The sequence below is a fragment of the Phasianus colchicus genome, chromosome 12 (assembly GCF_987193195.1).
Source record: "Phasianus colchicus chromosome 12, bPhaCol1.hap1.1, whole genome shotgun sequence".
Classification (NCBI taxonomy): Eukaryota; Metazoa; Chordata; class Aves; order Galliformes; family Phasianidae; genus Phasianus; species Phasianus colchicus.
This window is the reverse complement of record NC_143447.1, coordinates 3,949,847-3,963,059: the sequence shown is the minus strand read 5'-3', so window position 1 is coordinate 3,963,059 and position 13,213 is coordinate 3,949,847. Positions and strand designations below refer to the sequence as shown.

The 13,213-nt window shown below is 47.9% G+C and overlaps 2 protein-coding genes across 4 annotated transcripts; both read left to right on the top strand.

Annotated features, from left to right (window-relative positions):
• The first annotated feature begins 159 nt into the window (after positions 1-159).
• Positions 160-6,031, top strand: HYKK (hydroxylysine kinase). 3 transcript variants are annotated; one of them, XM_090148688.1, is made up of 5 exons: positions 160-579; positions 980-1,323; positions 2,748-2,890; positions 5,145-5,328; positions 5,511-6,031. In XM_090148688.1, the coding sequence occupies exons 2-5, from the start codon at positions 987-989 to the stop codon at positions 5,981-5,983; spliced, it is 1,137 nt and encodes a 378-aa protein (XP_090004814.1). In that variant the 5' UTR covers positions 160-579; positions 980-986; the 3' UTR covers positions 5,984-6,031. The 3 variants fall into 3 exon arrangements, with proteins under 3 accessions (XP_090004814.1, XP_090004816.1, XP_090004817.1); XM_090148690.1 differs by having other exon boundaries at positions 160-649; XM_090148691.1 differs by lacking the exon at positions 160-579 and adding an exon at positions 811-858.
• A 715-nt stretch (positions 6,032-6,746) lies between these two features.
• PSMA4 (proteasome 20S subunit alpha 4) lies at positions 6,747-12,950 on the top strand. The gene is made up of 9 exons (XM_031616368.2): positions 6,747-6,902; positions 7,112-7,140; positions 7,303-7,345; positions 8,278-8,440; positions 10,412-10,489; positions 10,708-10,796; positions 11,587-11,717; positions 11,926-12,049; positions 12,545-12,950. Exons 2-9 carry the CDS (start codon positions 7,138-7,140, stop codon positions 12,697-12,699), a joined length of 786 nt encoding a protein of 261 aa, XP_031472228.1. The 5' UTR covers positions 6,747-6,902; positions 7,112-7,137; the 3' UTR covers positions 12,700-12,950.
• The last annotated feature ends 263 nt before the right edge of the window (positions 12,951-13,213 follow it).

Here is a 13,213-nt window from a genome sequence, read left to right as displayed (position 1 = left end):
GCTGAGCTCTGGATATTCTGTCAGTAATTTGTGTATTTTTCTTCAGCAAAATATCTGCTCTCATTTGGAATGTAGATCAGGCAGGCTCCTGGTTTGGGTTACATTTTATGGCAGGTAGTGGTAGGATCTGCAGAAATCGATGAGGGTTTGTCTGACAGCTGCCCATTCTCTACACCTCCCTTTTAGACCCGGCACAAGACTTGGATCCACCACATCTGCTCAATTATTTGTTTCCGTAGCGATAGGAGAGGCACAAACCACCCTCCCTGTGTCGGCCCACCACTGCGGCGCCGTGGCTCTGTAACACCGCAGCTGTGTGTCACGTTCTGCGCTGGCTGTAACCCGGGGCGCGTTTTAAGTCAGGCACGGCCAGAAAGCTGTTTTGTTTCAGACCGACTGAATGCAAGGAGCCGGAGGCGATGTCAGTAACCGCAGAGCCCTTTGCATCGCGGCTCAGCCCTGCTGTTTGCTCGCAGTTCTGCCCGCCCTTCGCTCCGAGCGTTCGGGGCTCGGCCCGTAGCAGCGGTGCCGGCAGCCCCGAGCCGGACTCGCTGCTGGCCGAAGGCAGCTTCGGTTAGGGTAAATAATCGAGGCAGAGGGGCCCGCTTTGTTCCGTGCTCGTACCGCACGCAGCCCTGTTGTGCGGCCGGTAGGCGCTTCGTTGCCGGCGGGAAGCCGCGCCGTTCCCTTCCCCGGGCTGCCGCCGAGCTCCGGCCGCCGCCGTTCCCCCGCTCGGGGCGGCTGTGCTCCGCTGGCTGCCCGCGGCCGGACGGCGACGCTCCGGCGGCTCCTGCGCAGTGCGGCCGCTCGCGGGGAGGGCCGGGCCGGGCGGCGGGGGCTCCGCCGGGCAGGGCAAAGGTCCGCGCGGCTCCGAGCGCTGGGGGAGAACGGGACCGGCTCGGTGGTTTGTTTGTTGCGACCGTCATCGATTGCCGCTGGTGTCCCGGCACGGCTCGCCTTTCTTGTCTCTTTCCCGCAGGGGCGCGATGGCTTCTGGAGACCGCCGCCAGCGGGCAGCCACCAAGCCGGCCTTCGGCGAGGAGGAGGTGGCCGAGCTGCTGGACGAAGTGTTCGGATTAAAGGCGGTGTGGGTCAGGTCCCTGCCCAGCTATGACGATCAGAACTTCCACGTGAGAGTCTCAAGCGGAGGTGAAGCCGAAGGGGTCGAGGAGTACGTCCTCAAAATCACCAACTCAGAAGACAGCCAGCAGCCCGCCCTCATCGAGGCGCAGACCCACGCCATGATGTTCCTCAGCGCCCACGGCTTCCCCTCGGCCACGCCGCGGCTCACGAAGGACGGCAGCATCATGTCTCTGCAGGCAGGTGAGCGGCGCCAGCACCGCGCCTGGCGGCAATGCGAGCGCCTCGTCACAGCGCAGGTGTCTGCATCGCCTCTGCATCCTGCCCTCTTGTGCTGGCACAAACGCGGAGTAATGCTGCGCACCTACGAACGAGCCCACGCAAGCTGCAGAAGGCGGGTGGCTTTCCCAGGCTCTGCAGCTCTGGCACTTCCTGTAGATCCCAACCCGTTGCACACCTCCCTTCCAGCTTCTGAGCCAGAATTTCTCAGATGAAGTAACTTTGGGGTGCACAGATACTGTGCTGAGAGTGCCAGAGCTGAGCTCCGTCAGATGCCCTGCGTAGTGCAGAAAAACCAGCAGAGATGCTGGACATCGAGCAGAGTAAGAGCAGCAGAGCTGGTGAGAGTTGTGCACTGCAGCACCTGTAGGTGTGGCTTGAGGTACGGTGCAAGATGGCTCGCTGCTGGTTTTGCTAGGGGGAAGATGGTTGTTTTAGTAAGAACTACAAGTATAGGGAAGGGTGGGTTATCCTGCAGCTGCTTTTTCAGTTCAATTGCCCTGATAGGTTCTCTGGGTCTGTTCGTTCAAGGTTGTTTTAGGTTGGCAGTTTAGATGTAGCGCTGGTTGCAGTCGTGACAAAATTGCACAGAAGGAGTCTCCAAAATTAAAATAAATGTGGCTATCAGAAGTAGAAGCTCAGGTTGCAGTGTAGCTGTTCGGGATGGATACGTGTCAGGTGACTGCCTGTTAAAGTCCAAACTTCACGTGCCAGCAGCCAAGCAAAGGAAGGAGAGGAATACTTAACTCTGAAAACAAGTTCCATGTACTTTGAAGAAACAGACATATCTGTGCACTTTAAAAAACCAACAAAGCCACATTGATTAAAACAGGATATAAATGATTTGCCTGTCTGTGCACAGAATGGTGTAAAATACAGTTCCAGCCCATCTGTGACCTGATGCCAGAATAAATCACTTAAACAGTGCTTGGAAGAAAATCTGTTAACACGTTGCTTTCATTTTCACTGTAACCAAGTGTTCAAGGCCAGGTTGGATGGGGCCCTGGGCAGCCTGGTCTGGCATTAAATGAGGAGGTTGGTGGCCCTGCGTGTGGCAGGGGGGTTGGAGATTCATGATCCTTGAGGTGGATCCTTTCCAACCCTGGCCATTCTGTGATTCTGTGATTCCTGAGGGCACCTACAGAGCTCTGTAGGTGAGGGGCTGGAGGCACTGAGTGAAAGCTGCTGTGTGCAGGGTCCATTCCAAGCACAAGGAGCAGGCAGGTGTGGCAAGGTTTGCACATCACCGTATCACGTTCTGGTAAATCAAGTCTTTGAGTGAGATCAGTTTTATCAGCCACATCTGAGAGTGAAAAAACCATTTGCTTCTTGCATTAACTAATACTCAGTAGACTGCTGAAGTGACTGACTGTATCTCTGCTTGTCAGGTAGCAGATCTGGAAACAAAAAGTACATGGTCAGACTGCTGACTTACCTGCCGGGCACACCTGTGGCTAAAATTGCTGCCCCTACTCAGCTTCTGTATGATATTGGTAAGCTAGCTGCCAGTTTGGATAAAGCTCTCACAGAGGTGAGTGAGTTTTTGTTGTTCTAGCTTCGCAGATTTCATTCACATTTCATTTCTTCTCTCTGTTTCTTACTGTTCTCTGTCAGCTTTCCTGATTTTAAATCAGAAGTTGGTGATTTCAGAGCTTAATTCAACTTTTGGATGCCACCCTCCATGCTGTAAAACTGGCTAAAACCTTGCCCCAAGTAACCTGACGAACCTGACCGCTCACTGCTTATGGCAGAGTGATCCTTTTGCAATGCATTTTTGTACCACAGTAAGGGAGACAGCTTTTATTTTTGCTCACACAGAACTCACCTGTTTGGCATTTGAAGCCTGGTAAATGAGGAGAGTGAACCCTCGCTGCCTGAATCAGAGCACACACAGCGTGGTTCCGAAGCTTTAAATGCTTGTGTTGGGTACTGCTGGCCCTTCTTTTCTTCTGAACTCATTTTGACTTGCTCTGTTCCTCCTGGCCATTGGAACAGTGACCTGCAGCAGCAGCAGTCATTTCCTTTTCTGTAATGCCAGCTGTGTTAATGGAGAGAGATGTGTGACACTTCTCTTAGTTCCACTGCTTTCAGTCAAATAACCTTAATGCATAGGAGATTATTTCTGTGCTCTGTAATTATACGGGATAATAAAACTGATAAATCATCCAGTAATTAAGTTTGATACATAAAAGAGTTCTTGCATTATTTATGGCCTTTCATTAACCTTTTCTTTTTGTGTTCTGGCTACCGCCTTCAGACAGTTATGAAATATGAATTGCTAGCTTTACTTACCACATTCTGAAATTACAACGGTGTTTTTCCATTGGGAAAGATAATTTACTATTGCCTTTTAATAGTCTGGTCATGCTCTGATAATGTGATTAAAATAATTTATATGGGCCAGCTAGTCTCAAAAGATGCCTGTGACTTGTCCTGCAAGGATTTAGTAGACAAGAAAGCAAATTTTGATGGAAAAGGCTCTTAAGCCATTAATATATGGATTATCATGTACCAAGATTTGTCATCTAAGGGAGAGAATACTACAGTTATTACCATCTAAACTTCTCAATGTCATTGACACCAAAACTAAAGCTAAGGCATTACATTTTCTGATGGCAGATGGGAATGTACAGCCCGTCTTTTCTATCCTGTCAGTTTGCTTTGTCAGCTTGGCAGCAAGGCAATGTGCCATGCGTTCTTTTGTGCACAAAATATTGTTGCATCTCTTCCTTTTTCTGATGTCTTTTTTTGTTTGGATGCATCTCACATCTCCTAGTGGAAATAAACAGCTGTTGATGACTTGACAGCAACAAAGGCTCATGCAATTGTTGAGATCTCTGCTTTATTACCTTTCCCACATCTGGTATCCCCTTTATAGTTCTGTGCTGATTTGTGCAGGGAAAATTGCAGTGGTTGCTCACCAGATGGCATTCTACCTACCAACGTTGTCTTCTGTACAGCATTAGGGATCCTCTGTTGTGATTTTTGTTTTGGGCTTGGTGTCGTTCCTTACTTATACATGAGTTCCAGTTTTAACGATCATTTGGCTATCTTTAACTAACAGCCTTAATTCTAAACCGGAGTTTCTCTTTGAGAGGAGCCAACTGCTCATGGGAAGTGAGAAGCACACATGGGGCTGTTTGCTGGGGTCTCTGTGTACTGTATGGATGTTTGAGAGCCTGTACACATTTTTATAAGAACAAAACTCCATCCAGCAGTTCTGCCAAGCACTTCTGTTCTAATGATATTACACGTACCAGATGATTCTCAGGCTCAACTCTTTAAATGCTTGTGTGGCAGTTTTTGTCTCTTCTGCTCCAACAGCTTCCGTACCACCAGCTGCAGAATCCAGCTGTGTGACTGCAGCCTTGGCAAGACCTGTGTGCAGCAGCATCCCTGTCATGCTGCAGGAAGTCACCATTGATTTTAAGTGATTCGGTGATGAAGGGTTTAGGATAATCTATATTGGAAGAATGAAGAAAAAACATTCAGGTTTTATGAAGATATTGATAGGCTTGCCTATCTTACTGTTCACTGGAACAGGTTGCCCAAGGAGGTTGTGGATGCCCCATCCCTGGAGGCATTCAAGGCCAGGCTGGATGTGGCTTTGGGCAGCCTGGTCTGCTGGTTGGTGACTCTGCACATAGCAGAGGGGTTTGAAACCAGATGAACATTGTGGTCCTTTTCAACCCAGGCCACTCTATGACGAAATAATCCTTCAGATTCTACTTTTACTTGTGAAGCATGAATTTTAATTTATGGCCTATTTTGTTCTCTTTCTGCAGGAATTCCATCATCCATCAGTAGGAAGTCTGCATCGAGATCAGTTCATCTGGAACCTGGCGAATGTCCCTCTTCTGGATCAGTACATGGATGCCTTGGGACAGAACGAGCACCGAGACGTTGTGCAATGGGTCATCCAGCAGTTCAAAGAGAAAGTCACACCCAAGATAAGCAGTTTTCGAGCTTGTGAGTGTTTTATTCTCAATCACATTGCAGTTTGTTCCAGGAAACAGACGCACCGACGCAGCTGGCTTACAGCTATTAAATACCATGGCAGTCAATACCAACACAATGCAGTTCTTAAATACCATTACAATCAATACCGATACAATGCAGTTCTTAAATACCGTTTCTTGTTCTGCATTTAGGTATCAACCACGGGGACCTCAACGACCACAACATCCTGGTGGTTCCTGGCTCCCCTCGTGGGGCAGCCCCGCAGTACCGCGTGTCGGGCGTGCTGGACTTCAGCGACATGAGCTACGGCCGCTACGTGTTCGAGGCGGCCATCGCCATCATGTACATGATGGTGGAGAGCACGGAGCCACTCCATGTGGGTGGACATGTCCTGGCAGGCTTTGAGAGTGTGCTGCCGCTGACGGGCGCGGAGCGGGCGGCGCTGTTCCTGCTGGTGAGCGGCCGCTTCGCGCAGTCGCTGGTCATGGCGGCGCACACGGCGCTGCTGCACCCGGAGAACACGGAGTATCTCATGGTCACGGCCAGGACGGGGTGGAGGCACCTGATGGCCATGTATGCGCTGGGCCAGGAGGCGGTGGAGAAGATGTGGTTTGAGACGGCCGCGCTGTATGCGAGGCGGCCCCGCGAGGCGGAGCTGCAATAGAATCGTAGAATAACAGAATCACAAGGTTGGAAACGACCTGTAAGATCATCCAGTCCAACTGTCTTCTCATTACCATTGCTACCACAAGCACTAAATCAGATCTCGCAGCTCCTCATCCAGGCGCCTCTTGAACACTGCCAGGGATGGCGACTCCACCACCTCCCTGTGCAGCCATTCCAGTGCCTGACCACTCTCTGGGAGAAAAAGTTCTTCCTCATGTCCAACCTAAACCTCCTCTGGTACAACTTGCGGCCACTTCCCCAGGTCCTGTTCATTGCCTGGGAGAAGAGGCCAAACCCCTCCTCACCACAACCTCCCTTCAGGAAGTTGTAGAGTGCAATGAGGTCTCTCCTGAGCCTCCTCTTCTCCAGATAAACAACCCCAGCTCCCTCAGCCGCTCCTCAGATTTGTGCTCCAGACCCCTCACCAGTTTCATTGCCTTTCTCTGGACACGCTCCAGGGCCTCAATGTCTTTCCTGTAGTGAGGGGCCCAAAACTGAACACAGCACTCGAGGTGCGGCCTCACCAGAGCTGAGTACAGGGGATGATCACCTCCCTGTTCCTGCTGGCCACACTATTTCTAATGCAGGCCAGGATGGCGTTGGCCCTTTTGGCCACCCGGGCACACCGGCAGCCGAGCATCAGCCACCACCCGCAGCTCCCTTTCCATAAAGATGGCGGAGCGCGGCGCGGCGCGGTCCTTCCAGCGAGCGGCGCGCGAGGGTCCGAGGCGGGAGCGGTCACGTGATGCGGTCACGTGGTAGGGACTCGCCCCGCCCCGGCCGGCTGACGCACCGCGCAGGCGCGGCGGCCATTTCCGGCGCCGCGGTGCAGCTGAGGGACTGGTTGTAACGGCCGGTGCTTCCCGCGGGCCGCACCTCAGCGCCCCTTCGGCACCTCGCGCGTTCCTCGGCACGCTGTGAGTGAGCGAGGGAAGGAGGGAGTGAGAGCAAGTGAGCGGGGGGTGGGGGTGGCGAGGCCTTCGTTCCCACTCTGTCCCTGTGAGGATGACTCCGCACTCCGGGCCCGGAGCGCCCCGTGCTGCAGGCGGGGGTCGGGCGGGTTCCTGTGGGGTGGGGGCCGTGTGGGTCGGCCCGCCTCGCCTTAACGCGCTGTGATGTTTTGCAGGCCCGCTCCCACGCCGCTCCGGCACCATGGTGAGTGGGCGCGATGCGGGGCTGCGGGCGGGGGGCGGCGGGCGGCGGGCGGGGCGGTACCGGCATTGCCCGCATGGATGGGGCCGTGCTGAGCTCTGCTCCTGTGGGGTGCTGTGCTCTGACGGACGGTGACGGTACTTAACGAGCTGTTGCTTCTTGCAGTCTCGAAGATATGACTCCAGAACCACCATATTTTCTCCAGAAGGTACTTTTTGACACTATGATTCTAATTAAACTGCACGCCTTCCATTCTGCTTCTCAAACGTGACCTGTTCAGCACTGGGCCGGTTGGCTGGGGGCACTGCGTGTCCGTCCCTGAATGAGTTCTTCTTTATTTATTTTATTCTTTACCGTGAGGGTGGTGGGGTGGTGGAACAGCTGCCCAGAGAGGCTGTGGATGCCCCGTCCCTGGAGGTCTTCAAGGCTGGGTTGGATGGGGCCCTGGGCAGCCTGGCAGCCTGGTCTGATACTGAATGTGGAGATTGGTGACCCTGCATGTGGCATGGGGTTGGAGATTCATGATCCTTGAGGTCCCTTCCAACCCTGGCCATTCTGTGATTCTGTATGAGGTGCACAAACCACATTCACCTGTCACAGTAGTTCTGTGTACAGCAGAGTCCCAGAGAGGAGGCTTTCCAGTTCTTGTAATCAGGTGTCAGCGTGACCATGTTCACATCTGTATATTTACACCAGATTCCACTGCTTTTTTTTTTTTTTCAAGTACCTTAATAAATCATCACCCTTCACCTTTCCTTTGAGTGTGGATGGATTTTGTTACTATTTTGTTACTGTTGCTGTGATCTTGTTACACCAGCACTTGCAAGTCATTTTTTTCTTTTTAAGAGACAAACTGTCCAGTATGATTGTTTTTTTTTTTTAAACCCATTTTGTCTCTCCTGAAGTAGCTCTACTCTTTAGATTATTTTTCCCCCACACTAACTATGCCCAAGATTGCCTTATCAAATCTGTGCACTTTTTCTGATTCCATTCTCTGTTTCAAAAGACTCATTTGCTTGCCCCAGCCTGAGTAACTAGTCCTAAACTGCAAAATGGGCATCTGTGTAAACTGCAAATTCACCTTTCCTCATTTGTGTTCTCATTCAGTGCTGCCTTATTGCAATTTAACTCGTTTCCTAGGCCGTCTGTACCAGGTTGAGTACGCCATGGAGGCAATTGGACACGCAGGTACCTGCTTGGGCATCCTGGCCAACGACGGCGTTCTGCTGGCTGCAGAGAGGCGCAACATTCATAAGCTCCTCGATGAAGTTTTCTTCTCAGAAAAAATCTACAGACTGAATGAGTAAGTTGAAATGCTGGTTGGGTGTCTGCTGATGCTACCCATGACAAAGTACTGTTGTTATCAAATGTTTTAGGGTTGAACCTGGATTTATTTTGTTTGGAGGGTTTCTATTAATTTTATGCGGCGTTCTGGACACGTGTGACTGTTTTGTTATTATTTGCTTCAGTGATTCTTCTGAAGAAGCATCACATTTTTATTTCCGAAGTGAACTTCCTAGGCGAAATAACCTGCTTTTACTTACCCATACGAAGTAACGTTATTGCATCGCTATGAAATTGGGAGCTTTTGGTTTACAAAATAACAAGAGGAGGGAAATACAGAATGCACAAATCCAAGCACTGTATCACAGAATCACAAAATGGCCCAGGTTGGAAGGGACCTCAAGGATCATTACTGGAGGCTTGCCAATGTGACTCCCATCTACAAGAAGGGCCGTAAAGAGGATCTGGGGAGCTACAGGCCTGTCAGCCTGACCTCGGTACCAGGGAAATTTATGGATCTCATCTTGGGTGAGATCACACGGCACGTGCGTGGCTTCCAAGCAGGGGATCAGGCCCAGCCAGCACGGGTTCGTGAAAGGCAGGTCATGCTTGACCAATCTCATCTCCTTCTATGACTGGGTGACCAGCCTGGTAAATGAGGGAAAGGCTGTTGATGTAGTATACCTAAACTTCAGCAAAGCCTTTGATGTGGTCTCTCACAGTATTCTTCTGGGGAAACTGGCTGCCTGTGGCCTGGACAGGTATACTCTTCTTTGGGTAAGAAACTGAAGAAACTGGCTAGAGGGCCATGCCCAGCGGGTACTGGTTAATGGAGCTAAGTCCAGCTGGTAACCCGTTACAAGTGGTTTCACCCATGGGTCGATGCTGGGGCCCATCTTGTTTAATATCTTTATTGATGACCTAGATGAAGGGATTGAGTGTACCCTCAGTAAGTTTGCAGGTGACACCAAGTTGGGAGGTGGTGTGGATCTGCCTGAGGGTAGGGAGGCCCTTCAGAAGGATCTAGATAAGCTGGATTACTGGGCTGAGGTGAATGGGATGAGGTTCAACAAGGCCAAGTGCCTGGTCCTGGCTCAGCATTCCCTTTTAAGTCTTTTTTTTTTCCTTGTGTGATTCAAAGAGACTGAAACAAATTGGATAAAACCTGCTTCAGCTTTCTTTGCCACCGTTGTAGCAGAGATGCTTATCTCACTGCTTTGACATTTTTAGCTTCTTCAGAAGTTCAGTGTTACACTGTCTTGCCTGTAGGGAAAGTAGAGTTTAAGCCTTGCTGTAAGGTGCGCTGTGAAACACGAGTAGGTTTTCATCTGTCAGTCTCACATTCTGTGTTATCCTGAAAGCAGCTGGAACTGTGGGAAGTACTGGATTTTCAAGGAGGTGATATAAAGTGTGCACTGGAGTGGCTGCCTAGGCCAGCTGTTTTGAGAAATGGTTAAGATAAAAATTCTGTGTACTGAAAGTTTTATAGCAATATCAGATTTGGCAAAATCTGCTAAATTAAGAGCTAATGAAATAATTAAAATGAAGATGAATTTTCAGCTAAAACAGTTACTTTTCTAATGGCTGGTATCACTAAGTTACGTTCATATGAATGCAGTGTGAGTCAGCAGATTGCACTGAGGGTCCGTGTGGGTTCTGACATGACCACGGGTGGCCTCTGCGTGGTCCTGCTGCGTAGCCAGTGCCTCTTGTGAGGCTGTCAGCACTGTTAATCATTTTGGTATGGTCCTCAGAATCGTGCCCATGATGTACTGACCTGCTCATTTCCTGCTGTCTGCCTCTGCTCTTGCAGTGTGGTTATGTCAGACTTAGGGTGTACTCTAGATGCAGGATCAATCTGTTCTACCCGGCAGCTGTGTAGTTTCGATCATAGAAGCCCAGCAGTAGGCATTCTGTTTGAAGTGTTGTATGAAGATGTGACTATTTCTTGGGGTCTGACAGGAATCCAATTCACATGTTCGTTTTGCAGGGATATGGCTTGCAGTGTTGCAGGAATAACTTCAGATGCCAATGTTTTAACAAATGAGCTGAGACTGATTGCACAGAGGTAGGTTGGCTGGTCGTTATGGGGGTTTGCTTAATTCTGGGGTTGGATTCAGTCTATGCATTAAATCACTATGAATATGCACTTACTACAAGTAGATTTTGTTTTAAAGTCTCTCTGATCTGTTTTATTTTAGCTTGGGAACTTGTTCTTTTGTTAAATGTGGTAGCAGGATACTGTCAACAAAAGATTTTGAGAACCCTTGTTCTTTCATACTATAGGTATTTGTTACAGTATCAAGAGCCCATTCCTTGTGAGCAATTGGTAACTGCACTGTGTGATATCAAGCAGGCTTACACGCAGTTTGGAGGTAAGGAAGTGTGATGAACCATAGTGTTTTTAAGTGTCTAAAAAAAGATTCTCATAGGTAATTCGAAGCATCCAAGTCTCTGAAGAAGGTATTCTTTTGTAACAAGTTACACTGAGAAACAACAGTAGCTAAACTTAAGAGAATAGTCAGTCATAATTATAAACTCTTGGTTTGCTGCTGAAATACTACTTCTTAGTGACTAAGGAATTGATAGCTGAGGTTCAGGCCCATTGCTTATAATGCTTTGAGTGCTCTAGGGTTCAGTGAATGCCTTCAGAAAGAAGCAAAGTATCAATACTGTAACACTTGAAAAAATAGTATTTCTGTGGATCAAATAAATAATTAGAAAATGATGTTGTGAGGAGTGTTCCTCAGTAAATGAATGGATGATTCTGGTATTTTGTATATGAGCATTGTGGAAGAATGACCTTTTAATATACTTGTGTTTGATTGACTCTCAGAAGTTAAATGCTTGAATAAGCATTACGTAGTTGAAATGCCGAGGTTTGATTTGAAGTCGTGGAATGATAAATTCCAATTTTTGGAGACGGAGATAAGCTGCTGCTGGGGTTAAATGAAAGAAATCTCTGCTAGTTCTTCCTGCCCCCCATCCCCCCAGCACTTAGAGAGAAATACTGTAATGCTTATCTCAAGTAACAGAAGCGCAGAATGGTCTGTTAAATCCTACTTCACAGGAATGGATTTGACAAAGGAAATCAAAGAAAGTAATTGTCACTCATGACCAATCTTGTTCCTGAATTTAGGTTACTAATGGCCTTCTTTCCAACAGGAAAACGTCCTTTTGGTGTTTCATTGCTGTATATCGGTTGGGATAAGCATTATGGATTTCAGCTGTATCAAAGTGATCCCAGTGGGAATTATGGAGGATGGAAAGCTACGTGCATCGGCAATAACAGTGCTGTAAGTTCTTTTTACTTTTCTCTCTCAGAGTAAAGCAAACCAAAACTATGTAAATGACACTGTAATAATTAAGCTGAGTTGTTGATTATGAATGCAGAGTAGAAATGCCTAACTGTAGAAACACTGTTCCTCATGTTCTGATATTATCTGGCAAAGAACTTAGCTTGATTGCCCAATGATACCATTTACATTTCTGTGGAATTCATAGGCAGCTGTGTCAATGCTGAAACAAGACTACAAAGAAGGCGAAATGACCTTAAAGACTGCACTTGCATTAGCCATTAAGGTTCTAAATAAGACCATGGATGTCAGCAAACTTTCTGCAGAGAAAGGTAAGCAGTTCTCTAATTCTGGATGACTATATATATATATATATATATATTCATATATATAGTCATATATATATAATAGAAAGTATGTTGAGAATTTATATACTTCAGCTGTGGTTTATTGGATTTTAGGGCTCCTGTAAGAAAATAATTTTGATGATCCTCATTAACTTTGCTAAGTGACATGCAGTTGACTTGGATGAGGATGATCATCTTTGGCCAGCTCCAGGTGTCTAACCATGGTTTGGCTAGGCTTCGGTGCAGCAGCAGAAGTGGTTCTGTGCCTGGTGGAAGAACCACTGGAGAGGTGTGAAGAAACTGGTGCATGTTGCTGCAGAAGAGAACTGCTGCCACCTGGCTTGCCAGTCAGACACTTTTTTAGATGGAGGCAGGACAAGAACCCTCTGCTTCCTTGTCAGTTGTAACAACTTGACCTTTCTGATGATTTTCTTTCAAAAGGATGGTATGTAATGCCGTTGTCTGTTCCCTGTGTTTCAGTCGAAATTGCAACACTGACAAGAGAGAATGGAAAAACAGTAATAAGGGTTCTGAAGCAAAAGGAGGTGGAGCAGTTGATAAAACAACATGAGGAGGAAGAAGCAAAAGCTGAACGTGAAAAGAAGGAAAAAGAGCAAAAAGAGAAGGATAAATAGAATTTGAAGTCAAGTGTTCTGAAAATAGCATAGGACCTGCTTCAGTTAAAGGTAATCTGGTTTTCTGTTTTGTAGAAGCCTACAAATATGCTGTGGGAGAACACAGAATTACTTTTGCTGAACCAGGTCCTTAATCATCATCAAGATAATTAGTTTTCTGTTCCTTATATTGACCAATAATTGCTTTAATTCTTGAACACCCTTTCTTTCATCTTCTATTTTTTATTATGGAATAAAATTTAAGAAGAATAGTGATGAGTGTCTTTATTTGCTCGGTAATGCCTGCTTATGTCTTGAGGGAACTGATTGCTTTAAAACATAACAACATGGCATATGCCAGTTGGTAGGCTCTGCGTGTGAACTGCAAGGCAGGAGGGTGCCTTTTCACACAGTGAAGGGGGCTTCAAAGTCTGGAATAGCATTTGTGGTCATTTCACAAATACCAAAATAGAATATACTGGCATGCCAAGTTTCAATTTTGGCCAGCTTCCTTCTTTAGCAGGCTGTATCAAAC

Coding starts and splice junctions, on each gene's coding strand:
- HYKK (XM_090148688.1), top strand. CDS start 987: ATGGCTTCTGGAGACCGCCGCCAGCGGGCAGCCACCAAGCCGGCCTTC. Junction 1,324..2,747: donor CATCATGTCTCTGCAGGCAG/GTGAGCGGCGCC, acceptor TCTGCTTGTCAG/GTAGCAGATCTGGAAACAAA. Junction 5,329..5,510: donor GATAAGCAGTTTTCGAGCTT/GTGAGTGTTTTA, acceptor TTCTGCATTTAG/GTATCAACCACGGGGACCTC.
- PSMA4 (XM_031616368.2), top strand. Junction 8,441..10,411: donor AAAATCTACAGACTGAATGA/GTAAGTTGAAAT, acceptor TTCGTTTTGCAG/GGATATGGCTTGCAGTGTTG. Junction 11,718..11,925: donor GCATCGGCAATAACAGTGCT/GTAAGTTCTTTT, acceptor TGGAATTCATAG/GCAGCTGTGTCAATGCTGAA.